Source organism: Dipodomys spectabilis, unplaced genomic scaffold (genome assembly GCF_019054845.1).
Source record: "Dipodomys spectabilis isolate Male_0828 unplaced genomic scaffold, ASM1905484v1 ptg000231l, whole genome shotgun sequence".
In the NCBI taxonomy this organism is placed as follows: domain Eukaryota; kingdom Metazoa; phylum Chordata; class Mammalia; order Rodentia; family Heteromyidae; genus Dipodomys; species Dipodomys spectabilis.
The window spans coordinates 6,176,871-6,204,114 of record NW_024870908.1 but is presented as its reverse complement, the minus strand read 5'-3'; the positions used below and the strand labels follow the sequence as shown (position 1 = coordinate 6,204,114).

General features: G+C 53.1%; 1 protein-coding gene across 1 annotated transcript; it reads left to right on the top strand.

Moving 5' to 3' along the window:
- Positions 1-1,052: 1,052 nt before the first annotated feature.
- On the top strand, positions 1,053-26,641 carry CUNH16orf96 (chromosome unknown C16orf96 homolog). The gene is made up of 20 exons (XM_042698134.1): positions 1,053-1,466; positions 8,493-8,597; positions 9,995-10,075; positions 10,285-10,371; positions 10,450-10,587; positions 11,117-11,490; positions 11,593-12,681; positions 12,780-13,648; positions 14,108-14,193; positions 14,526-14,636; positions 15,702-15,776; positions 16,406-16,570; positions 18,796-18,914; positions 19,306-19,368; positions 20,445-20,537; positions 20,966-21,113; positions 21,221-21,320; positions 24,312-24,383; positions 25,023-25,237; positions 26,468-26,641. Exons 1-19 carry the CDS (start codon positions 1,053-1,055, stop codon positions 25,193-25,195), a joined length of 4,362 nt encoding a protein of 1,453 aa, XP_042554068.1. The 3' UTR covers positions 25,196-25,237; positions 26,468-26,641.
- The last annotated feature ends 603 nt before the right edge of the window (positions 26,642-27,244 follow it).

The following is a 27,244-nucleotide window of genomic DNA, read 5'->3' as shown; positions in this document are numbered from 1 at the left end:
GTCTGGCTGATGGGGAACTGGCTGGGCACAGCACAACAGGGAACCAAGAGGCATTCGTTAGGGGGTGTGATAGTCCATTTCAAATGTCACCTTGACTGGCTTAAGGAATACCTAGTAAAGCACTCCAGAGCCTCCAGCCTATAGCCTCTGTAACTACAGAAGCCAGTCCCTAATAAATGCCTCCCACTGCTATCAGTGTGTCCTGTCAGTCTCTCCAGACAACCCTAATGAATATGGGGTGCATTTGGCCATGTCCACAAATGAGCTTAGTTCTTCAGGTTCTTTTCTCATTGTCCTTTTCTCTTAAAACCTGGCCTTCAAGGCAGCACTTGAACTTGGACATTCCTGACTCTTAAGAAATCTGGTTTCAAGCCGGGCGCTGGTGGCTCATGCCTGTAATCTTAGCTACTCAGGAGACTGAGACCTGAGGATCATGATTCGAAGCCAAACCTGGACAGGAAAGTCCAAGACTCTTTATCTCCAGTAAACCACTCAGAAAACTGGAAGTGGCGCTGTGGCTCAAGAGGTAGAGCGCTCGCCTTGAGCTGAAGAGCTGAGGGACAGCACCCAGGCCCAGAGTTCAGCCCCACCGACAAAAAAAAAAAAAAAAAAAAAGGAAAGAAAGAAAGAAAGAAATCTGGTTTCAGTCCTGATTCTAGAGACTTCTGAGGAGCAAGCTGCATTTCCATCCCCTCCCTCCAGACCTCTTAGGAAGGACCATCAGCCTTACGTGATCAGAGGGCTTCAATGAAGAGGCTGCCAGTTCACCATTCAAATATTCATCAAATATTAATGGGTCATCTCTTCTGGGTGAAGTGCGCCCCAGTGCACCTGGCCTGCCCAGGCTCTCAGAAGCATGTGTCTTGATCATGTTCTCTGGTCTCCTAGTAACCAAAAGCCAATCAGCTCCAGGACAGAGGCCATTCTTTCCTTGATCACTGTGACCAGCCACCTCCCAAGCTTCTGCCTATGCAGCATTTTGGGCCACTGAAAGCAACTTGTCCTTAAGGACAATCCAAAACCCTTTTCCTATCAACCTACACTTCAGTAAGATGAGCCCATCCCTCACATTTGCTGAGTTGACCAACATTGCTGTTCCCAAGTATGGAGTGGTGAACTTCAGGGCCCTGCATCTCGTGCTCCAGGGCATCTTGAAACACCTTCATTTGGACGAGCTTGAGAAGGACCTCTCCGGGGAAGAGGATTTCCTCCAGACCTCAAAGATGCCTTCACCCAAGGAAGTTGCTGCTCAGCCCATCTTTCCATCCTTAAAGCAGCCTGACAACTCTGATCCTGTGCTGGGCCGCATTAACAAGCTAGAGAGTCAGCTGTCCATCCTGAAGACCCTGCCCTCCACCATCCACCTTCTAGAGAGCAGCACAGGGGACAAGCGGCCCATGGTGGACCTGTGGCATTTCCTCAAGCTCCAGAAGAAGACGGAGTGCAACGAGGAGGCCATAGTAAAGGTAACACGGGCTTCCAGAAGCCTCCAAACCCCACTGCTTCCCTCTTCTAACACATGGTGTGTGATTTACACAAAACACCCAGAATAGGTAAATGCAGAGACCCAGGCCTAGGTTTCCCTGGGCCTGAGGAGAGGGTAGTAAGGAATGATGAGTGTGGGATTTCTTGTTGAGGTAATGAACAGATTCTGAGCTAAATAGAGGTGATAGATGCGTAACTCTATTGACGTGCTAAACACCACTGAACTGTGCCCTTGAAAACATCCAACTGTGTGTTACAGGACACTCACCTCCATTAAAAAAAAAAAATGTCGAGGTGGCACTGTTGTAATCATGGTGACCAGGTGCTCTCAGCCTAGTGGAAGAGACAGATGGACAAAGCATGGGAATACAAAGCCATGAGAAGTAGCCATGTAGAGAGAGGAGGGTGCAGTGTCCTCATTACGAAGGCCAGGAAAGTGACTCTCCTTAACTCACTAGATATCCAGCAGCTAATCATGGTTGAGGGCTGCTCACCTACCCGGCATGCAGTTAGTGTGGACAAATAACCAGTGTATGTCAGGAAAGTTGCCAGTCTTATCTCCAATTAACCACCAAAAAGTCAGAAGTGGAGCCCTGGATCAAATGCTAGAGAACTAGCCTTGAGGAAAAAAAATGCCAAGGAACAGTGCTGTGGCCTTGAGTTCAAGCCCCAGGACTGGCACAAAAAAAATCACACTGAATGGCAGTGCACGCCAAGTACCTGGCACAGAACCTGATACATCCAGGTACCCTACTTAGGCTGGCTGTTAGAAGCCCAGAAACATGTGGATTGCAGTCTCAGCAGTCAGCTGGCCCTAGTATCCTGGAGGAACACCAGGGCCTGAGCCGGGGGCAGGTAGGGGGAGCGGGATCCCATTCTGCCAAGGCTAAGAGGTACAGACATTTTAGGGAGGAACCTGGGCCCTCATGGACAAGTCAGGACAGGGCCATGGCCTGTGAGATTCCATGTATGTGGAGTGTCCAGCAGAGCCTATCTGTAGAGCCAACTCAGGTTCTTCATTTTCTGAGATGAAGAATGGGAGGGACTGGTCAGGGAACCAGGATCTTTCAGGTGAGTGAAATCACTGCTAGACAGGGCTGATGCTTGGCACCAAACACTGTGGAATAGTACTTTTGTGCGTGGGTGTATGTGCACATGTCTAGGGCTTGAACATGGCCTGGGTGCTGTTTTCTGAGCTTCCTTTGCTCAGATTCTACTATTTTATCCACAGCCCCACTTCTAGCTTTATTTTTTTTTTTTTTTGGGTCTGGTCATGGGGCCTGAACTCTGGGCCTGGGCGCTGTCCCTCAGCTCTTCAGCTCAAGGCTAGCACTCTACCACTTGAGCCACAGTGCCACTTCCGGCTTTTTTCTTTTTGCTTATGTGGTGCTGGGGAATTGAACCCAGGGCCTCAGGCATGCAAGGCAAGCCCTCTACCACTGAGCCACCTTCCCAGCCCCTAGCTTTATTTTTTTAAAAAGAGATATTTATTTATTTATTGTCAGTCATGGGGCCTGAATTGTGGGCCTGGACACTGTCCCTCAGCTCTTCAGCTCGAGGCTAGCGCTCTACCACCTGAGCCACAGTGCCACTTCCAGCTTTTTTTCTTTTTGCTTATGTGGTGCTGAGGAATCGAACCCAGGGCCTCATGCATGCAAGGCAAGCGCTCTACCACTGAGCCACCTTCCCAGCCCCAAGACAATACTTTTTTAATTTTATTTTTATTTTATTTATTTATTTTTTTTGTCGGTGGTGGGGCTTGAACTCTGGGCTTGGGCACTGTCCCTGCGCTCTTCAGCACTAGGCGAGTTCTCTACCGCTTGAGCCACAGTGCCACTTCCGGTTTTCTAGTGGTTTTATTGGAGATAAGAGTCTCACGGACTTTCCTGCCCAAGCTGGCTTTGAACCGTGATCCTCAGATCTCAGCCTCCTGAGTAGCTAGGATTACAGGCGTGGGCCACTGGCGCCCGGCCAATACTTTTTTTAAACACTGGAGTTTGAATTCAGGGCTTCACACTTGATAGGCGCTCTACCTGCTTGATGCATGTCTCCAGCCCAAGACATGCTTTAGATTCAAAGACACTGAGAAGTAGAAAGCAAAGATACTCCATATACACAGGAATAGAACAGGGTTGGTGTGGCTCCACACCAGACAACATAGACAGTGCTGCCGGAGACAAGGCTGCAGGAGATGGTGGCAGCCTCGCAGGTTGGACAGGCAGAAGGCACTGATGTCTGCTATGCCAGCCCCTTATGGCAGCCTACCCCCAGCCTGCAAATGGAGAGTGAGTAAAGGGTTACAGAATTCTCTAATTGCCCTAAGCAGTTGAACAAGGTCACCCACCCAGCTCCTGAGAGGGCTTCATGGACAGGTTCAGACCTGGCTCCTACAGCCCTCAAAGGACTGTTTGTACAGATAAGGAATATCCCTTCCATTAAGAGAATGATGCCTGCTTCCAACTTGATTTCGGTTGCCTAGGGTTACCACAATGACCCATTGAAGCGGGTTGCTATGGTAGCTAGTGCTAGAATGGTGCAAGCTGCTTTGCTAAGTGTCTGCACCTAGCAGCCAGTGAGGCTGGCGGGCCATATGCATGTCAGTCCTGATGATTGCCTCAATTGACCCGTCCGCCCCTCATTCTGGGCTGGGTGGGTTAGGGGCCTCTGCTACCCTTGTCAAATGCCCCTCAAGGGGGATATAGAAGGGAGTCTGAAGCCTGCCAGCACCCATCCCAGAAAGGGTGAATGACCAGCCCTTGGTGGGCTGGAGGCTTGGGAAGATCTACAGATGTGTACTAGGGACCTGTCTCTTGGTCAGGACACCATCAAATTTGGAGCATGGGCCCAACCACATGTCACGGATAAGAAGGGCTGGATTCCAGAACTCAGTCTCAGCACTATTGATAGTTTGTGTCAGATAATTCTTCAAGGCTCAGGGCTGGTCTGTGCACTGCAGGATGTTGAGTCTCCCTCTCTAGCTAGTATGAACTAGAAGCATCCCCTAATTGTACAAATAAAAAATGTCCCCAGGGGCTGGGAAGGTGGCTCAGTGGTAGAGCGCTTGCCTTGCATGCATGAGGCCCTGGGTTCGATTCCTCAGCACCACATAAGCAAAAAGAAAAAAGCCAGAAGTGGTGCTGTGGCTCAAGTGGTAGAGCGCTAGCCTTGAGCTGAAGAGCTGAGGGACAGTGCCCAGGCCCAGAGTTCAGGCCCCACGACCAGACCCCCCCCAAAAAATGTCCCCAGGCTTTGGCAGGTGCTGGATTAGACATTGACAAAGACTTTTGGACTAGAAAATCTGGGCTCTGCTGGGCATGGTGTTGCATGCTTATGATTTAGGAGGCTGGGCAGGAGGGTAGCATGTTTGAAACCAGCCTGGGCTAGTACATAGCAAACATCAGAGAGAGGGGCTAGGTACCTGTGGTTCATGCTTTATAATTCTAGCTACTCCAGAGGCTGAGGTCTGAAGCTAGCGGTTTGAAGCCAATCCAGGCAGGAAAGTCCGTAAGACTCTTATCTACAAATTAACCACCATAAAAACTGAAAATGGAGCTCTGGCTAAAGTTGTAGAGCTCTAGCCAAGGGAGTAGGGGAGGGAGGGGGGGAATCTCAGGGGCAGCACCCAAGCCCTGAGTTCAACCCCAGGACCAGCACAAAAAAGAAAAGAGAGCATGCAGAAGCAGGAGAAGGGGTGGGGGGTAAGGTAGGGTAAGGAAAAAAGGAAGAAAGAAAAGAAAAAAAAGGAAAGGAGAGAAGAAGAGAGGGAGGAAAAACAAAAAAACAACCTGAGCTTCCATGGGCCATCTGATCCCTACAACCTCCTGCCAAGCAAGGACCTTCCCGTGCTTCCCACGCGGCCCTGCACACTTGCTCCCCCTAGTGACAGTTTCCAGCATTCAAGATTCCACATCTCCCTGTGAAGCTACCCTTCTGTAAGGTTGAACCCTTAGTTAGGTTTTCTCCCCTGTAGTGATAATGCTGAGCAGCATCACAGGCTGCAATTGGGGGAGGGGGAGAAGACATGGAGAATGATGGCACTATTAATAATTTTGTTCTGCCTGCCAGTTGTTGTTTTTTTTAATTGAGGAATCTGCCTGACACCGGTGGCTCATACCTGTAATCCTAGCTACTCAGGAAGCTGAGATCTGAGGATCATGATTCAAAGCCAGCCCAAGCAGGAAAGTCCATGAGACTCTTTTTTTTTTTTTTTTGTCGGTCATGGGGGTTGAACTCTGGGCCTGGGCGCTGTCCCTCAGCTCTTCAGCTCAAGGCGAGCGCTCTACCACTTGAGCTACAGCGCCACTTCCGGTTTTCTGGTGGTTTATTGGAGATAGGAGTCTCACGGTCTCTCCTGCCCGGGCTGGCTTTGTTTTTTTTTTTTTTTTTTTTGGGTCCAGTCATGGGGCCTGAACTCTGGGCCTGGGCACTGTCCCTCAGCTCTTCAGCTCAAGGCTAGCGCTCTACCACTTGAGCCACAGCGCCACTTCCGGCTTTTTTCTTATGTGGTGCTGAGGAATCGAACCCAGGGCCTCAGGCATGCAAGGCAAGCGCTTTAACCACTGAGCCACCTTCTCAGCCCCCGGGCTGGCTTTGAACCGTGATCCTCAGATCTCAGCCTCCTGAGTAGCTAGGATTACAGGCGTGAGCCACCAGCGCCCGGCTCCATGAGACTCTTATCTCCAATGAACCACCAGAAAACCAGAAGTGGTGCTGTAACTCAAGTGGTAGAGCACTGGCCTTGAGCTGAAATGCTCAGGGACAGCCCCCAGGTCCAGAGTTCGAGCCCCGTGACCTACAAAGCAACAACAACAAAAAAAAAAAACCTTGAGGAATCTGGGCTTAGACCTGTTCTTTTTATTTCAAAACTCCCTCCTGATGGCAGTTGGAGATCAGCTGAGGCAAACATTTGGGTTCCCCTCCCCCATCTCACTCAATAGCTGTTCATGGTGGGTAACATCTCCTAGCTAAACAGGAAGTGTTAGTAAGTGGATTGTAATCCAGGCTGGGTTTACCATAATGGATGACCTTATTCTGAAAAATAACTAAGGCAGAAAGGACTGGGAGTCTGATTTAAGTGGTAAAGACACCTGCCTAGCAAATGCCAGGCCCTGGGTTCAACCACCAGTACTATCATCAACCATGTGGACAAAAAACTTCCCCCCCTTAGCCTGGCGCTGGTGGCTCACACCTGTAATCCTAGCTACTGAGGAGGCTGTGATCTGAAGATCACTGTTCAAAGCCAGCCCAGGCAGGAAAGTCCATAAGACTCTTACCTCCAATAAAACCACTAGAAAACCGGAAGTGGTGCTGTGGCTCAAGAGGTAGAGTGCTCACCTTGAGCTGAAGAGCACAGGGACAGCCCCAAGCCCAGAGTTCAAGCCCCACAACTGACCAAAAAATTTTTAAAAAAAACCAACTTCCCCCCTCATTTTATTTCCTCTACAACCAAAACAGCACCTGCTGTATATCACACAAATTTAAATAATTTTGATTTGTTTACTTATTTATTTTGGCTCTGGTCTTGGGGCTTGAGCTCAGGACCTGGACCCTGTCCCTGAGATTTTTTTGTTCGAGGTTAGTACTCTACCACTGAGCCACACCTTCACATCTGGATTTTTGATGGTTAATTGGAGATAAGAGTTTCACAGAGGGGCTGGGAAGGTGTCTCAGTGGTAGAGTGTTTGCCTTGCATGCATGAGGCCCTGGGTTCAATTCCTCAGCATCACATAAGCAGAAAAAGCCAGAAGTGGCGTAATGGCTCAAGTGGTAGAGTGCTAGCCTTGAGCTACGGGACAGCGCCCAGGCCCAGAGTATTGGCCCCACGACCGACCAAAGAAAAAAAAAAAAGTTTCACAGACTCACAGACTTTCCTGCCCAGGCTGGCTTTGAACTACAATCCACAGATCCTAGCCTCCTGAGTAGCTAGGATTACTGGTATGAGCCATCAGTGCCCAACTCCAGCTCATATTTCCACAATTGTATCTATTGTCCTGGCATCATTTGTAAAGATGGTCTTGTTGCCTGTGTTTAGACTGTAGACTTCTGGGTTTATTTCTAGACTCTCCACTCTATAACACTCTATGCTAGTACCATTCTGTACTTTTTTGTAAGTTGTGGGGCTTGAACTCAGGGCTTGGGCACTGTCCCTGAGTCTCTTTGTGCTCAAAGCTAGCACTCATATGATCCACAGCACCACTTCCCATTTTTGAGTGGTTAATTGGAGATAAGAGTCTCATGGATTGCCGGGTGCTGGTGGCTCACGCCTATAATCCTAGCTACTGAGGAGGCTGAGATCTGAGGATTGAGGTTCAAAGCCAGCCTGGGCAGGAAAGTCTGTGAAACTCTTATCTCTGATAAACCACCAGAAAACCAGAAGTGGTGCTGTAGCTCAAGTGGTAGAATGCTAGCCTTGAGCTGAAGAGCTGAGGGACAGCGTTCAGGCCCAGAGTTCAAGCCCCACGACTGACAAAAAAAGAAAAAAGAAAGAAAGAAAGAGAAAGGAAGGAAGGAAAAGAAGGAAGGAAGAAAAGAAAAAGAGTCTCACGAGGACTTTTCTGTCCAGGCTGGCTTTGTCAGCCTCCTGAGTAGCTAGGATTACAGGCATGAGCCATAAGTGCTGCCAGGTTCCACAGTATGGATGGAAACTAGGGCTTTGTACATGTTAGCAACACAGACTTACTGTGTTACAGCAGTCCTGCTACTCTGTTTCCATTTCCATTGTCCTGAGTTAGGTTTCAAAGATGGATGTATGATCTCATATATTGTTTTGTTTCCTAGCTTCCTCCCTTCTTCCCTCCCTCCCTCCTGTCTTTCCTTGCTCCTTTCCTTCCTTTCTTACTCAGAGCCTCCTGAGACTTGAGCACCACTGTTTTGAATATCATTTGTTGGTCTCTGAGTATATTCCAGCCTAAATCTTGAAAGAACCAAGAGAAGTCCTGGGATGATGGCTGTCATCAGGAAGCTTGGACACCAGCTACACCCATTTCACAGTCTTGTTTTCCCCTCAGGCGATGCAGACTGTGCAGGATTTGCTCACTGAACTCCATCAGTTCAAGGATACTGTTGAGTCATTCATGAAGGACGTGGACATGCTGAGGGATATATTTGAGAAGGTAGCCGCCTCCCCAATATCCTCCACACTGTCCATGCTGATCAGACCTCTGATGGTTGGTACAGTAAGGAAAAACTAGGAGGTATGTCCTTAGTCAAGAGATGTAGCCTTGGGGAAAGAGAAAGGGACTGAGCTAGCCCAGCCACTTGGCACCTGTCCTGGTTAGCTCTCTGTAGCCATGCTTTACTCCTTGTTCTACCGTGTTGTGACATCAAGTGGTAAGTGGCAGAAACCCAGTTCATTGTGACCTAGGAAAAATAACAAAACTTATTGTGTCATTTACTGAAAAGTCTAGGGATGCCTTCAGGTACACTTAACTCTAGTACTCACAAACATGGAAGTCTCTCAATGGTGCCTTCCTCCAGGTTGGCCTCATCTCAGTCTGGTACTCAGTAGTCTCAACAACTGCAGGCTTCGGTTGCACCAACCTAACAGAAAGAGGACATCTTTCCTCTAGTAGAAAACTCTGTGCACACTAAAAAGCAGGATAAGGGGCTGGGAAGGTGGCTCAGTGGTAGAGCGCTTGCCTTGCATGCCTGAGGCCCTGGGTTCAATTCCTCAGCACCACATAAGCAAAAAGAAAAAAGCCAGAAGTGGCGCTGTGGCTCAAGTGGTAGAGCACTAGCCTTGAGCTGAAGAGCTGAGGGACAGCGCCCAGGCCCAGAGTTCAGGCCCCACGACGGGACCCAAAAAATAAATAAATAAAAAGCAGGATAAACCCAACATGGGTACATGGACCAACTCCACCTGCACCCCTACCTTTCGTGACGTGGAAGACACAATCCCAGAAGCCTGAGGCAGCTGCTCCCAGTCCATAGCCCGCAAGTCCAAACTGGAGTTAGAAAGCAGATCTCTATACTCCAGATATATATATATAGGTATATATATATCTATATATAGATATATATAAAGAGATATCTGGTATATATATATCTATAGATATAGATATATAGATATAGATATATATATACCAGATATCTCTTTATATATATATATATAAATATAGATATACCTTGCAGCCAAGGTTTAGCTACTTTTGAACTTTAGTCTTGGCACAGACAGCGCCCTTTAGAGCCATGAAACACTAAAAAGGATCCATGAACAAATCTATGCAAGAAACAATGCTTTCTTATTGGAGTCTTTTTCTTTTTTTTTTTTTTTCTTTTTCCTCTTTTGCCTATTCATGATTTTGAGAAGTCCTACAGTACAAAACTCAAATATTTTAGCCCAGAATTTCCCAAACTTATATATCTGGAACCCTTTGTTTAGTTTTCCTTTTCCATCCCTGGGAAAGAAACTCCCTTCTCCTTTCTCAAGCTTAGTCACCAAGTGCTGTAGGAAAAGCAGCAGTGCTGGGATCAGAACCTGTATCCTCAGCCTATTTGGCTCATTTGACAGATTCGCCCGGAAAAAGTAGATGTCATCTCTGAAGGCTTAAAAACGCAGACCCGGAGGACAAGTGCCCTGCAGCGGGAAGTGGTGAGGGCTGTGGGCCCCATCCTTCCTCTCTGGGTTCAGGGGAACTGGGAGGGACAGGGTGAGGACAGGGTCTGGAAAGGTTGCTTTGTAAATGTTGGGGGTGTTGTGGACCACAGCTGCCCCTGAGCAGGAATGGGGCCACATGGATGGCGTCACAACCCCCCTCCCCCCCAGGACTCATACCTGTATACCCCATCCTTGCTGCACAGATTACCATCCAGAACAAGATTCAGAACATCCCCAAAGCTGAGGACATGGTGCTGTGGAGTAGCCTTCATGAGGCCATGTTCACTGGGGTGAGAGGAAGAGGAAGAGGAGGAGGGGGAAAGGGAAGGGGAGCCAGCCCAACTTCCTTGCCCCTATTTTTTCTGCAGGTACTTGTTCAACCAAGGAGTGAGCAGACTGGTGAGCCGTTGCCAGAGGCCACCTTCGCCCAGAGCCAGGACCTAAAGGATGGTGTCCAACGCCCTACCTCCGAGCAATATGCTGACACAAAAGCCCAGTTAGAGCCTGTGCGTGTGGTTCTACCCAGTGGTGTGGGAAAGCTAGACCAGACCCAGGTCCTGCCTGGGACTGGGCCTGGACCTGGGCCTGGGCCTGGGCCTGTACAGCCACCTGAGTCTTGGCCTACACCTGGGCTTGCATTGTCTTGGATTGGGCCTGGGCTGGGGCCTGTGCCTGGGCCTTGGCCTGGGCCAAGGCCTAGGCCGGGGCCTGTGCCCCAGACTGGGCCTGGGCCTGTGCCCCAGCCTGGGACTGCGCCCGGGCCTGCACCACGTCCTGGGCCTGGGCCTGGGCCCCAGCCTGGGACTGCGCCTGGGCCTGCGCCGCGTCCTGGGCCTGGGTCTGTGCCTATGCCCCAACCTGGGACTGCACCTGGGCCTGGGCCTGGGCCCCGGCCTGTGCCTGCACCTGGGCTTGTACTATCTAGGGTTGGGCCTGGGCCTGGGCCCGGGCCTAGACCTGCACCTGCACCTGGGGCTGGGGCTGGGCCTGGGCCTCGGCCTGCACCACCACCTTGGCCTGCACCTGGGCTTGTAGTATCTAGGCCTGGGCCTGGACTTGCACCTGGGCTTGGGCCTGGACTTGCACCTGGGCTTGGGCCTGGACTTGCACATGAACTTGGGCCTGGACTTGCACCTGGACTTGCACCTGGACTTGCACCTGGGCTTGGGCCTGGACTTGCACCTGGGCTTGGGCCTGGACTTGCAACTGGGCTTGGGCCTGGATTTGCACCTGGGCTTGGGCCTGGGTCTGGGCCTGGGCCCCCGCCTGAGTCTTGGCCTGTACCTGGGCCTGCGCCCCCACCTGAGTTTTGGCCTGCACCTGGGCTTGCACTGTCTAGGATTGAGCCTGGGACTGGGACTGGACCTGGACCTGGACCTGAGACTAGGACTGGGCCTGCGGCTGCGCCTGTGACCCCACCTGAGTCTTGGCCTACACCTGGGCTTGCACTGTCTTGGCTTGGGCCTGGGACTGGACCTGGACCTGGACCTGGGCCTGTGCCCCTGCCTGAGTTTTGGCCTGCAACTGGGTTTGCACTGTCTAGGGTTGGGCCTGGGACTAGACCCGGACCTGGACCTGGACCTGATCTTGGGTCTGGGCCTGGGCCCCCACCTGAGTCTTGGCCTGCAACTGGGTTTGCATTGCCTAGGGTTGGGCCTGGACCTGGACCTAGACCTGGACCTGGACTTGGACCTGGACCTGGGCCTGGGTCTGGGCTTGGGTCTGGGCTTGGGCCTCGACCTGTGCCCCCACCTGAATCTTGGCCTGCAGCTGGGTTTGCACTGCCTAGGGTTGGGCCTGGACCTGGACCTGAACGTGGACCTGGACCTGGGACTGGACCTAGACCTGGACCTGGACCTGGGCCCCCACCTGAGTCTTGGCCTGCAACTGGGTTTGTACTGCCTAGGGTTGGGCCTGGACCTGGACCTGGGCCTGGGCCTGGGCCCCCACCTGAGTCTTGGCCTGCAACTGGGTTTGTACTGCCTAGGATTGGGCCTGGACCTGGACCTGGACCTGGACCTGGACCTGGACCTGGACCTGGACCTGGGACTAGACCTAGACCTGGACCTGGAGCTGGACCTGGGCCCCCACCTGAGTCTTGGCCTGCAACTGGGTTTGTACTGCCTAGGGTTGGGCCTGGACCTGGACCTGGACCTGGACATGGGCCTGGGCCTGGGCCTGGGCCCCCACCTGAGTCTTGGCCTGCAACTGGGTTTGCACTGCCTAGGGTTGGGCCTGGACCTGGACCTGGACCTGGACCTGGGACTGGACCTGGACCTGGACCTGGACTTGGACCTGGTCCTGAGCCTGGACCTGGGACTGGGACTGGTACTGAACCTGGGCCTGGACCTGGGTCTGGACCTGGACTTGAACCTGAACCTGGGACTGGACCTGGACCTGGACCTGGACCTGGACCTGGACCTAGGCCTGGGCCCCCACCTGAGTCTTGGCCTGCAACTGGGTTTACACTGCCTAGGGTTGGGCCTGGACCTGAACTTGGACTTGGACCTGGACCTGGGACTGGACCTGGACTTTGGCCTGGGCCTGGGCCTGGGCCCCCACCTGAGTCTTGGCCTGCAACTGAGTTTGCACTGCGTAGGGTTGGGCCTGGGCCTTGGCCTGTGCCCCCACCTGAGTCTTGGCCTACACCTGAACTTGCACTGTCTTGGTTTGGGCCTGGGCCTGTACCTGCACCTAGGACTGAGCCAGGGCTGGAAGCTGAGGCCATGCTTGCACCAGAGCCTGGTACACCAGGTTTAGTGCCAGCATCTTGGCCTACACCTGGCCCTGCCCCAGACAGTTGGCCCTTCCTGGACTTGCCTGCCCCAGGTCCATCAGTCTCCAGGCAGCCTCTTCCCAGTCAGTTATTCTCGGCCATACCGCCATCCAGGGAGGTAGGATACTCGTGGCCTAGTCCACTGAAGCCACACCAGTCTCACAGGGTGGCGGCCCGCCAGCTCCCATCTGTTGAAGAAATAGAAGGTGAATATTCCTACCCCCAACCTCAGGGAACCTCTGAGGAGACCCCCACACGTGGAACCCAGGTGGATGAGCTTTCTGAAACACGGGGTAAGCATCTTGGCTCCACCTTCAAACGAGCCAAGACCACTGTCAGCGTGGCCGCCGCCACGGCAGCAGCCTATGCAGCTGCAGCCACTTCAGCAGCCAGGGAAGCGAAGGCTGCCGTCAAGGCACTCAAGGATGCCTCTGCCACTAAACCGACTACCACAGAGCTATCTGAGCCCTCAGGAGGCTTTTCAGATAGTCTGGCTACAGGGCCTTCCCCTGTGACCACTTTCTCCATGGTCATAGATAAGGCGGAAGAGCAAGAAGAATCGCACCCATACTTTGTCCAATCCTCCCCCTTGTACACTTCGCCCAGCCTAGCCAGGCCAACCCTTTCCCAGTCCATGATTCTTGGCATTCAAGCTGTGAGCCCTGAAGACAAGAAGAAGGCTGTCCAGTACTCCTTTGGCCACATTGCCCAAATGCCTGTCTCACAGGACTCCCTGAAAGCAGAGTTCGCCAAGCTCTCAGCCAACCTGAAACAGCGCTTGACTCATCTAGGTAGGCCCACCCTGGCCCTACGAAGGGCAGCAGCCACTCGCTTTCTTTAGTTGGCTCCCCTCGCAGAATCACTAATCAGTCACTAGGGATTTGTTCTTTGGGCTTCAGCGCTAGCCTTTTACTAGTCTATTCTGGGAACAGTGCAGTCTCTTGGGGAGAGGGCCTCTTTGGGTCTCTAGCTGGCAATTGATTGTACACTGGTGGCTCCTACCTGTAATTCTAGCTATTCAGGAGGCTGAGATCTGAGGATCACGGGACTAGATTTTCATTTTTAGTTAGAGCTTCTATGAACCTAACATTAGCTGCCTGGCCCAAAGCTGAGAGTATGTCTGTGGGACAGGGCTGCCTCCATACTGCTCCCACTGTCTCTGATCTCATGACCAGCAGTGGGAGCTCTAGCCAGTCATCTTCCTCCTCACCCCCAACAGCCAAGCTGTCCTTTGCATGCTTTGCTTTTAGTTAAAATGAAAGACACCTCCAAGTTTGAGACCATGTTAGGATCACTTGAGGAGAAGTTTAAGAACCTCCAGAAATCCAGGCTCCAGGTGAGTGTCTCAGAAAGGAGCTTTTGAGAAGATGATGAGGTGAACTGGGGGCCAGAGAGCTGGCTCCCCAGTCCCCGGCCCTCATCCACCCTGCAGCTGGAGGGAGGGCTGGGGTAGTACGTGGATGGAGGGCAGCTACAGCAGGCAGAAGCCATCTGCTTGCTGCAGGGTGAGCGTGTAGGTGAGTAGTAGGTGGGTGGCAGGCAACACAATTTCTTCCAACAAACACCTCAGGTGCTTTGTCTGGTAGCAAATTGGCGTGTGTGGGCCCCTTCTAGCCATGGCAGAGGCTGAAGCAGAGGCTTCAGATGCCTCTGTCTCCCCTCATCTAGGAAGAAGAACTTGAGAGAATTTGGGGTACCCAAATAGACACAATGAAGAGTCAATACATGGTACTGGACCGGGCGATAGGAAGGCTTCAGAATCGCCTAGAAGACTTCAAGGTTGGAAGGTTGGGGGACCAGGGAAGGACAGGCAAGGGCGAGTTCTTCCTTGGGAATGCATAGAAGGGATGCGCAGAAGACTGCAGAGCCAAAGGACATTTTTTTGTTTGTTTGTTTGTTTTGGCTGGTTGTGGGGCTTGAACTCGGGGCCTGGGCACTGTCCTTGGGCTTTTTTGCTCAAGGCTAGCATTCTGCTACCTGGAGCCACAGCACCACTCCTGGTTTTCTAGTGGTTCATTTGTCACAAGAGTCTCACAGACTTTCTTGCCCTAGCTGGCTTCAAACCACAATCCTCAGATCTCAGCCTCCTGAATAGCTAGGATTACAGGCTTCAGAGGATATCTTACAGTGTATAAATTACACTTCAATTAAAAACAAACAACACATGCATAAAACAGGGTCTCAACAGTATCTGTCCTCAGCCTCCGTGTCACTCGTTCCTAGAAGGGCTGAGTTACACCTGCTAAAGGAATCACTGAATGAGGTTAGGGGTTAGAGATATGGCTCCATTGGTAGGGCACTAGCCAATGGGCAAAGTGTCAGGGACCAGGTAGGAGTCCCAGTCTTCGAACAAAAAAAAAAAAAAAAAGAGGATTTCCTGTACCAGCAGTTACCTTCTTAACATTTGACCTAAACTCAGTCATTTTGGGGAAGCAAGACCCTTCCTTGAGTTCTCAGTATTGCTGGGCCTTTCTAGAACAGCAGGCTCACTAGCATGATAAATCTGAAGGTAGGTATAGGGTGTTGACCCTGGATCTACTCAACTGGAGACCGGATATAAAGGGAGCTAGCCACTTAGAAGAAAAAGGGGGGGCGTGGGAGGCCCCCCACTAAGCAGGTTAGCTGCTGTTGCTGCTCTAGGAGAGTCTGGTAAAGTGGAGAGGAAGCAGTGCTAGGGGGAAGCAAGGGTTTCCCCTACACTTGGCCACCACGTGTCAGCAGACAGCAGTTCTCACTGGGACCCCAGGGCAGATTGGAGTTGAACTGGCCCTGTGATTACATCAGGGCAGGAGACTCCCTCTCCAGGGCTGCAGAATGTCTTACCTGCCTTTGCTCTGTGCTTAGTCTTTTCAGACTCAGATCGACAGGCTGACTCAAGAGAAGGTGAATAAAATCACAATGGAGGAGGAGCTGAAAGAAGTGAGTAAGCAGAGGTCTTTGGCCTCCTGCTCCCCCCTGATCCCAGCCCCAGCTCTCTACTTGGACAGAGCCAGCCAAAAAACCTTCCAGAATGCTCTCAGCCTCTACTCAGACTGGGAGGCCAGAGAAGCTTCTTAAAAGTTGTCCTGTTTGCTCCTCTTTTCAGCAACTCAGGTTAGTGACAGTGTTACCTATACTTAAAAAGATAGACGTCTCTTCTTCATCACAGGAAAACCTTGGTTAGATCCAGAGTTGAGTTTAAGCCAACATAGACCCCAAGGGTTCTAAACAAGACAAGAAAAAAAAAAAAAAAGCTGGGCGCCTGTGATTACAGCTACTCTGAGATCTGAGGATCGCAGTTCAAAGCCAGCCCAGTCAGGAAAGGCCGTGAGACTCTTATCTTCAATAAACCATTCAGAAAACTGGAAATGGTGCTGTGGCTCAAGTGGTAGAGCACTAGCCTTGAGCTGAAGAGCTCAGGGACAGTGCCCAGGCCCAGAGTTCAAGCCCCATGACCAACTAAAAAAAAAAAAAAAAATGCTAACCAAAGGGATGGAACATTGTTCAGCATCTCCTGCCCCACCTCTACCCCCACCCAGCACTGTCCCCTGTGCTCCCTGTCTCCCTAGAAAGCTGAAAAAAGTGCTCTGGCAAGCAAGGCAAACAGGAATGAACTGGACCTACTAGCCACGGAGATGAATGAGATGGTTCAGAGTGTGCTTTTCAAGGTCTCAACTCATGAGGCGGACTGGAAGAAGGCGCTGAAGCAAGTCAAGAAGGACCTGGCCACCAAAGTGAGCACCTCTGTGTTAGCACTTGCTGCTGAATACAAACGACTCCAGAACCTTAGCAGTCTTTAATAGCAGATGTTCAGAGTTTTGGGTTTTTTTTTTTTTTTTTGGGGGGGGGGGTGGTGAGGCTTGAACTCTGGGCCTGGGCGCTGTCCTCAACTCTTCAGTTCAAGGCTAGTTTTGTATCACTTAAGCCACAGCGCCACTTCTGCTTTTCTGGTGGTTTATTGGAGTCTCACAGACTTCCCTGCCCAGGCTCGCTTTGAATCGCGATCCTCAGATCTGAGCCTCTTGAGTAGCTAGATGTGCAGTTTTAAGGAGTAAGAATTTGAGAGCAAAAGCCGGGAGCCACTGGCTCACACCTAGAACCCTAACTACTCAGGAGGCTGAGATCTGAGGATCTCATTTTGAAGCCAGCCCAGACAAAAAAGCCCCGGTGAGACTCATATTTCCATTAACCAGTTAAAAACCGTAAGTAGAACTGTGGTTCAAAGTGGTAGAGCGCTAGCCTTGAGCAAAAAAGCTAAAGGACAGCACCCAGGCCCTGAGTTCAACCCCAATGACCAACCAAAAACTACATATAGTAATAATTTGAGAGCTAAAAACAAAAATAAAACAAAAAGAATTGAGAGCAATTTAGCTTGGTAGCTCAGGGTCTTCCCATGAGGTTACACAAATGTGGCATCTGGTGTCATATCTGAAGGCCTGCCTGGGGGAGGGGTGGAGGAGTGTCTTCTAAGATGGTGCCCAACGTGTCTGTAGGCAGGATGCTTCAGGTCCTCATTCCGCTGCCGCCGCCTCAAGGCTGCCTGAGTGCTCCCACAACATGGCAGCCAGTGACCAACACAGCAGGAAGAACTTGTCATGTCTCCTGTGACTTAGCCAAGGGAACAGTGGCATTTTATTTGAAAAGGTGTCAGACATAGTAAAAAAAAATAGAAATACTCAGATAATGTATCCACATACATTCACCCCCAGATCTAATAACCATAATATGTTGCCATATTTGCTTTATGATTTTCGATGGTTGTGGCGTGTGTGCGTGCACCAGGCCTCATGCTTCAGCTCAGCTCCTGGGCTCTGTTTCTGACCTTTTTGCTCAAGGCTAGTGCTGGTGTCTTGCATGCTAGGTGTGGATGGCTCACACCTATAATCCTAGCTACTCAAGAGGATGAAATCCGAATATCTCAGTTCAAAGCCAGCCTAGGTAGGAAAGTCTAAAACTACCAACAGAATCAAGAAGTAGAGTTGTGGCTTGGCAGTGCACTAACCTTGAGCAAAAATGCTCAGGAACAGTGCTCAGGCCCTGAGTTCAAGCCTCAGAACTGGCACTAATGAAAGAGGGCGGGGTGGGGAGGGAGAGGGGAGAGGGAGAGAGAGAGAGAGATTGATTTTCCTGCCTGGACTTTGAACCACAATCCTCAGATCTCAGCCCCCTGAACAGCTAGGATGACAGGCGTGAGCCACTGTGCCCAGCTCAATTTTTTTTTTTTTTGAGGTACAATCTCACTATGTAGCTCTGGCTGGAGGTTGCTGTGTATTCCAGGCAAGCCTCAAACTCACAATTCACCTGCCTTAATCTTCTAAATTCTAGGATTAGATGTGTGTGTGTGTGTGTGTGTGTGTGTGTGTGTGTGTGTGTGTGTGTGTGTGTGTGTGTTACTGGGGCTTGAACTCAGGGCCTCAGGCCTCACATGCTTTTTCACTCAAGGTTGGCATTCTACCACTTGAGCCAAATAGTATGTGACATCCTTCCTATGAAATTTCTGGAACAAGTAAATCCAGACAGAGAGTAGATGATGGCTGCTAGGGACTAGGAGGAAATGGGGGTGATTGGTCAAGGGTACGGGCCTTCTTCTGAGAGGGAAGCAAATGTCCTGTAGTTGAGGTGATTGCACAGGTTCATGAGTATACGAAAAGCAAATGAACTTTGCATACAGACTCTACATGAACATGTGTCGAAGGTACCCATGTCCGGAGCACAGAGAGCCTCTACCCCTGCAGTTAAGCAGTAGATTTGGAGGCAGCAGCTAATAGCATTTTTTCCCGTGGCCGCTGGGAGGCTCACCTTGCAGCTTCCCTGGTCCAAGAACACGCATGGGGAGCAAAGTCTTAACCAGAGCTGGAGCCTTCCCCTCAACAGGGCATCTCCACATTCTCTCTGGAGCTGCAGGTGGCTGGGTGAGCATTCATTGATGAGCTTGTCTTCTCTTTGCTCTGGTTGGCAGCTGGTCTCCAACGACCTGGAGGGGATAAAGAAAGAAATACAGGAGTTGTGGCAAGTGGTTCTCAAGCTGGTGGTGGACAGCCTTCGGTTCGACCCCGACCGTGCTGCAGGCTTTAGGAAGTGAGGGCTGCTGCCTGGGGACGGAGCAGAGCGGGGCGGGGCCGGGGCGCGAGGGTAGGGGTGGGGGGGCTCCCCTGCCATGTGGTCTCCAGCCTTAAATGCTGCAAATGAAGAAACTGAGGCTCACAGAGGGATGTGGGGGACCACACAGTGGGAGTGGCTCTGGAGTCTAGGACCCCAGAACTCTGCCCAGACAGCTGCCGCAGGGCCCCAGGAAAGCCTGGCATGGAGGACCATGTCTGATGTCTGGGGTGGGAGGGAGCCACAGGTGCGCTGACCCCCCCCCTTCTGTCCCCAAGCCAAGGATGGGGAGAGCAGGGAGGGAACCTGCAGCTCTCCCAGCCCCCACCCTAGCCCCTGGGGACAGCTGACCACCCACCGTGTCCTCTAGGAAGCTGTTTGAGCGGGTGAAGTGCATCTCCTGCGATCGGCCTGTGACCATGATGACCAGCCCGTGAGTACGGCGCCAAGGCCCTCCGCCGCCAGGGGGCGCCCGCAGAGCCACCAGTGGCTGAGCTTGCTCTGTGCTTTTGTTCGATGGTGTTGGAGTTGGTGATCCTGGGGCTTGAAATTGGGCCTGGGCGCTGTTCCTGAGCTTTTCTGCTCAAGTCTAGCGGTATTCTTTGAGCCACAGCGCCACTTCTGGTTTTCTGGTGGTTGACTGGAGATAAGAGTCTCACAGACTTCCCAGCTTGGGCTGGTTTTGACCTGTGATCCTCAGATCTCAGCCTCCTGAGAAACTAGGATTAGAGGAGTGACCTGGCTGCTTTGTGCTTTTGTGTTCTTTATGAGATGTTAGGGATCAGTATGTTCTAGTGTGGCTTAACTTGGATCTAGTGAAGGACATCACCTGGTCCTGTATACTTTGGCCTGTGTGCGTCTGTGTGTCAGGAAGAGTGGAGCAGCCCCGGCCTCTTCAAGGCTGCTCTGGTTTTGTTTTATTGGGCTTGAACTCAGGGCTTGGGTGCTGTCCTTCAGCTTTTTTGCTCAAGGCTGGCACTCTGCCACTTGAGCCATAGCTCTACTTCTGGCTTTTTGGTAGTTAATTAGAGAAGATTCTCATAGACTTTCCTGCCCTGGCTGGCTTTAAACCATGATCCTCAGATCTCAGCCTCCTGTGAAACTAGGATTACAGGCATGAGCCACCATCACCTGCCTAGGTTTTACTTTTTTTTTTGACAGTTGTGGGGCTTGAACTCAGAGCCTGGGCGCTGGCCATGAACCTCTTTGTGCTCAAGGCTAGTGCTCTACCACTTGAGCCACAGCTCCACTTCCAGTTTTTTTTTGTGTGTGTGTGGTTAATTAGAGATAAGAATCTCACAGGACTTTTTCTGCCCAAGCTGGCTTCAAACCACTATCCTCAGATCTCAGCCTCTTGAGTTAGGTTTTACTTTTATAAGAACAGTTGCTTGTGTCTTAGCATGGGACTGTTCCAGTGAGAAGGTGGCATCTCGGTGGCGGGGGCAGGGGGCATTGTTGCACCTCCCTCCTCCTGCTGGAGCCGCAGCCCTGCCTCCCTGCTTTCCACAGGCAGCTGATCACCATCCGCAAAGGCAACCTGTCTTCGAGACTGCGGCCGGCCAGTGCCAATGGTTATGAGTACCTGGAGCAGCAGATGCTAAGGTGAGGACCGCAGACAGAGAGGCCAGCATCTTCATCGGAGATCTACCGCAGCCCAAGAGCTGCCCCAAAGCTTCCCAAAAGAATAGGCCTCCCGTTAAATCTCACAGCCCCTGCCAGCCCCGACGAACGTGGGTGAGGCCCTGGCTGTGGCTCTGTGCTAGGCACCTTGGCATATCCCGCCTTGTGGAGTCCTTAAGGCTTCCCTTTGAGGTGTTTTCCATTATCATCCCATTTCACAGTTGGAGAAACTGAGCTCAGAGAGATTCTGTGACCCTGCCCCAGGTCGTGAGAGAGGTGACAACCAAACCAGCTGGTTTCCCCTCCTGCTGGCTTCTTGGGTCCCAGCCTCCACACTAACTAACCTCCTGCCGTCCTATGGTCCCGTGGAGGGACCAGGGCATCTCAAGATGAGCCTCTGCCCTATGCAGGGAACAGAAGTTGCAGTTGCAAGGCATGGACCCCCTGAGCACCCAGCAGGACTGGGGTGATGGGCCCCGAAACACCACCAGGCAGAAGACATACAACATGACCACACTTTATCCTTACGGGGACCCAGAAGAGCTGGACTATGACTCTGTGAGTCTGACATCTGCGGGGCCCCATGTCCGGGCACAGGTGTCTGCGGGTGCCGAGCTTGGGCTTCTGGGCGGAAGCCCTGACCTGACACCTGGGCCGTCCAACAGGCGGAGGTGGACATCCTGGGCGTGGATGGGATCCTTTATAGAGGCCGCATGACCCCCCTGACCGGGACTCAGCCACCCGCCGGGGAGAAGGAATTGACAGGTACGGGTGTGGGGGAGGGGGCGTTGAACCACCCTAGGCACCTTTGCTGCCCTGGGCCTGAGTCTGGGCAGCATGAGGGAGGCCCACGGCCTGTGCCTCCCCTGACTGGGGGGCCCCTCCACAGTTCCTCACTAAAATGTGGTCCCCTCAGGGGCCAGCAGGGAGCAAGAGACCTGTAAGCAAATACCTGAAAGGCAAGAATCCACGATGAATGATTGCTAGCTGACCTGAAGGGAGGCTCCAGTGAACAGGACCTGTGACGCGGTTGCTAGCCTAGGGAGTGGCAGTGGGCAAGTAATAGGCGAGTTGTGTCAGGGCATCAGTCTGTGGGGAGGATTGGACAGCCGCCACAGTGCTTTTGAAGAGTGAGTGAAGAACAGTGAGTTCAAAGACCCTGTGGTAGGCGGAAACCAGGTACAGGTGGAGTGGGGCTGATGAAGAGGAGCACAGGCGATCCCGTGCCCTAGTGCCGGGGACAAGGGCCCGCCCAGCAGGAGCCCCTGACCTCTGTGCGTTTATTCAGAACCAGTCACCAGCTTGCTATGGTGTCCAGGCTCACCGCCAGCTGGCTTCCACCTGGGACCCATCACTGGGCCTGCCCTACCAAAAGGGGTGCCTCTCGCTCCCCTGTGGGTGCTTTCCCTCAGGAAGAAGGGTCTGACTGTGGCCACTGACAGCTGCCTTCCTGGTACACTAGATACACACGACGACGCCAGCTGCCACACAGCAGGGCCTCCGGCCGAGTAGTAGCAGCAACAGCAGTGTGGGGACTGGAGTCTAAATCAAGGTGTGGTTAGCACTGTGCTCCTCCTCCTGTCCCCTGGCAGTGGCACATCACCCCAGCTCTGCCTCGTCTTCTCCTCTGACGCCCACAAGCACACTTGTCATTGGCTTGAGGCTCAGTATCACCAGCGTAGCACCATTTCAGGATCCTTAATTATATCCACAGAGGCCTGCCTCCAAATAAGCCACGGGCCCCACCCTATTTCCAGGAGGGCGGGATGCCATGCCCCTGCCCTCTGCCGCTCCTGCCCTCTGCCCAGGCACCGTGTGGCTGCTCAGGACCCCACTGCAGACCTGGGTTTAGGGATCACTGAGCAGTACAAAAACAGGGCTAATGTTTAATGACCCTGACCGTGCCAGGGCCTCCCCAGCTCCATGCCCAAGCAGCCTGGTCTAGGGTCCCATACACACAGAGAGAGGAGGAGATACCCTCAGCAGAGGGGCCAGAACTGCTGTTACCCCCCCCCCCCCACACACACACCCAGAGAGGGGCTTCTCTTCCAGTGGGTCATGCTTTCCCAGACCCCACCCAGCCCACACAACTCCAGTACTAGAGACCCACTGGGGCTGTGACGCCAGAGAGGGAGGGGGGCAGGGAGGAAAGGAATGTATCCATTGGAAACCTGTCTGCGGGCAGAGCTCCTGATGAGCTTCTGCTGTCCTGCACTCATTTATTTTCATACAAATTTTCATCCAAGACAGACTCAAGCAGTATGTCCACCTAAGACTGGCCAGGCAGGCCCCTCCCCCCACTCAGCCCCGCCTCCGATGCAGGTGCCATCGGTCCCACCCTGTCCACGGGGCCAGTCCTTTGCCTGTCCCACAGGGGCCACCAAAGTCTCCCATTTGACCAGCCTGTGACCTCCAGGTGCTGCTTGGCCTGCTCCCTGGGAGGGCAGTGCGAGAGGAAGGCGGGCTACAGGCTACGTGGGGAGGGAGGCAGGAGGGAGAAGCACACCTCCGCCAGCTCATCCCTCCTGACTAGCTGCAGACACCTGCCTAAAATAAGCCTAAAACAGGTGGGACACACACACACACACACACACACACACACACACACACACACACTCACACACACACACACACACACACACACACACACCCAGCCTAGTAGAACCGCCTTGTATCAATTTCCTCTGCCTGCTGTCACCAACAGCAACTAAGCTTAGTATCTTAGTTCCCGAGGTTGGAAGTCCAAAGCCAGTATCACTGAGCTACGTGGGCCAAGTCCCTTCTAGAGGCTGGAGCGGAGAGCCTTTGCCTTTCAGCCTCTCACATTGCTGTGGCTTGCGCTTGCATGGCCACAGGTGACTCTGACCCTCAGGAGGTCGTGTGATTCCAGGAAGCCCCCACCCCACCCCACCACTCCAGGCTAGCCCCCATCTCAGGATCCTTAACTCGGTACAGCCCCCTTTGTCCTGTAAGGTCCCACTTGGCCGGTCCTGGTATTGGGATGGTAGTAGGTAAATGTCAGGATGATTGTTGACCAGCTTCAGGGGGAGGTTTTGAGCTCAGAAGAGAGAGACAAACAGGGCACCGGTGGCTCACACCTAGAATCCTAGCTACTTAGGATGATGAGTGTGAGGATTGTAGTTCCAAGTCAGCCTGAGCAGGACGGTCTCTATTTGGGCATGGGGGATGGGGAATGACTGTCTGATGTGCCCTTGTAGTGGCTGTTATGTGACTTTTAGCTAAAAAACAAAAGGTGAAGCACTGAAAGATAGGAGTGGGGGATGTTATAAGGCCTACCCCAGCAGAAGTATCTAAAGAATTGCCAGATAGCTGAGTATGGTGGTGGTGCACACCTGTAGTCCCAGCAACTCATGAGGCTGAGGTGAGGGCGATAGCTTGAGTTCAAGGCCAGCCTGAAAACATAAGATCCTGTTACAAAATCAACAAACAAATGAAGCTGCAAAGAACCGCTGGATGTTGATTCGGCCATGAAGCCCTGTCTACCCTGGTACCTGCTGATTGTCCCTCTCCTCCCTGGCCTGGAGATGCATCCTTTCATACCTGTGAGAGGCTCTGGACTGGAACAGGGATGAACAGGGGGTCGCTACCCATAGGACGTGGGAGAGTCAGGGGTGTGGAAGGTGGGCCTGGTAAACGCTGTGGTCCTCCCAGAGGGAAAAGTCAAGTGGGGCTCAGGTCGCAGGGTGCCTCGCTCCAGGAGAACCAGCCTGCAACCTGTTGGTCTTTTTCTCTTAGCTGTGAAGATCCCATGTCCGCCGCGGGCTCAGACCCCAGTTGACCGAGTGCGCCCCAGTGCCATCCATCCCCGTGAGTACCCAGCACCCCAGCCCCCTGGCCCACTGGGGTCCTGGCAGCCTCTGCTGTCCACATCGCCCCCCCCCCCCCCCTTCACCAGGGCCCCATCCAGCCATCCCGGGCTCGGCTTCACTCTGCCAGGGAACTTCCTGGCCCCAGGTACTATTCCAGAAGTGTGGCCAGGTGTCTTCCTTGAGGGTCCACCTGGCTGTAGGGTGGAGCTCACTTTCCTAGGTCCGAGGGCAGGGAGCTGTAGGAGCCGGTAGAAGGGGCTGCCTCCCTGAGCTCCCCTGATGTGCATTTCTGTGTACTGGGCCTTCAGGGGAACTTAGTTTTTACAGCACTCTTTTCCTTCTTGCCTCTTCTGACCCTTAGCCAATGGGGCGAGGGGCACTGGTAGTCATCCCAAAGAGAATGGCGCAGGTTACCAGGCCCAGCTCAGACTCCACACCCTGCAGACTCCATACCCAGGGCACCAATTGCACAGTCATACATCTTGGGTCACTACAAAGAAGTTTTGGGTGCATGGGACCAGGAGAGGTGTGGTCACCAGTTCTGCTGTGGCCTATAAAACCTCTGTCTCTCCCGGCAGCATCAGGAAGTGCTCTGAGAACACGGGAGATGGGTTTCTTCTTTCTGCTCCTTCCCCAGCCCCCAGCTTCCCAGGTTACCGCACAAATGACAGCTCAACCTCCCGCCCTGTATCCACCATGATGTCTCGGCCACCATCACTGCTGCCACTGCTGCCGCTGGTGATCCCTCCCCGGGGGGAACCCCAGCAGGCCCCAGTGCCCCTCAGGCACCAGAAATTTGTGCCCCCTTGAGCCCAGAATCAACACGAAGTCTACCGAGGAGTCCATCAACTTGTAAGCTCCACCCTATGCCTCCCCCAACAGGGTCCCCTCCTCTCCCTCTGTGGAACCCCAGGGCCCTAGCTGTAGGACAAGGGCCTGTACAGGGGACCCTCAAGTTACGCGTTTACCTCCCCTTCCCCCCTCCACAGTCCTCATCAGATACATTCATAGGCAACATAGTTCCAGAGTGAATTTTTTTTGGGGGGGTACGGTCGTGGGGCCTGAACTCTGGGCCTGGGCACTGTCCCTCAGCTATTCAGCTCAAGGTTAGTGCTCTAACACTTGAGCCACAGCACCACTTCTGGCTTTTTTCTTTTTGCTTATGTGGTGCTGAGGAATGGAACCCAGGGCCTCATGCATGCAAGGCAAACGCTCTACTACTGAGCCATCTTCCCAGCCCCAGAGTGAACTTTTTAAGCCATCCCTTTCTTGAGCTGGTGCATATGGTGGTGCATGTCTGCAGTTCCAGCCCTTGGGAGGCTGAGGCGAGATGTTCTCAAGTTCAAGTCCAGCCTGGACTACCTAGGGAGCCCCTGCCTTTAAAAACAAAAGCCCTCATTGGTATTCTGCTGAGATGATCCTCATCGGTGTTGCTTCAGCTCCGGCCATCTCCGCACGTCTTGTGTGGCCTATTTCTACTCGGTCCAGTTTTCCCATAGACACCAAACTTCACTGTGTGCACACATTTCATTTCACATTGGTCTTTGCTGGCAATTACGGTTAGGAACTGAAGTGTGTTCGTGTGCACCGTCTGCAGAGCCTTGCGGTTATCCCAGGGTGGCAGGGTCCCCTCCCCGCTGGCAGGGTCCCTGGCTCACAGGCCACATGCTTGGTGGCAGAAGAGCCAACTCTGAGCTCACTGCCTCAGAGCTCAGAATGAAAGGCTTTCCCGTGGTCACCTCCCCGGGCCGGTGACCTTCTGGAAGGCTTACCCGCCTCCCAGCCTGTCCCTCCCTCTGTTTATGGCCCTCCCCTCTCCTTTCCGTACTGCTGACAGTTCTGTTCCACTCCACAGACACAGACACAACGGCCCTGTGCTTGGGTGTGGGCAGTGGATCCCTGGTCTGAGTAGGAAGTTGGGGGCCAGTGGAGAGTGAGCTGGAGGGAGGGACTCAGGAGGATGAGGGGTAAAGGGCTCCCTGACGTGGGAGGCCACTAGTTAGTGCCCACCCATTCCTGACGGTCCCCAATGCCACTCACCTGAGGCCACCCCCAGCCTGACTCATCCTTTCTTTCTCCAAGGAATGGGTCCAAACAAGTCCCAGCTCTTCCTGACCCAGGCGTCTGACTCACCTCTCCAGCTCACTCGGGGGGAGGGGGGACCCTGGCGGGGCAGCCCCAAACTCCAGCCTGTGTGCAAATGAGTATTCTTTGTAACTTCTGGCAAGAATAAAGTCTGCCTTCTTTCTGAGTGTAGTTGAGTGGCCTGGCTGGCTGCCCCTGGCAGCGGGGGTAGCCCTGGAGAAGCCCTGGTCTGTCCTCTGGCTGCCACTCCGAGCTCATCCTCCCCACACCCCCAGGCCCCAGCTGTGCCCTCCAGGGCAGCCTGGGAGCTGCTGGGATGACATGGTGGCCAGGGTCTCTCTGCCTGCCCATCCTTGGCACAGGGGAGCTGAGGACTCCCCGCCCCCGCCCCCCCCCATCCTCACAGCTGGATGCTTTCACATCTGCCCCCCAGCCCCTCAGCCCTGTTACAGCAGGGGAAGGCGCTGGCACTGGGGGGCAGGGGGCAGTGGAAATCCACTGGGGAAGGCAGAGCTGGCCCAGCTCCCTCCTCGGTGCTGGCTTGGGACAGCTGCAGAATCAGGCTGGACAGCAGCAGGGCATCCGTCACTCCTGTGTGGGAGTCAGGACACAGGGTTTAAGGCCGAGGGGCCTGTTCTGGTGGGTTCACCAATGGGCTGGACAGCCAGGGGGAGGTGGGCTGTATTTTGCAGAAGAGGGCCATACATGGAGGTGGCTCTGGAGTGGACGAAACATGCATGGTGACCACCCTGCACCTCCCAGCCTCTCCTCTGC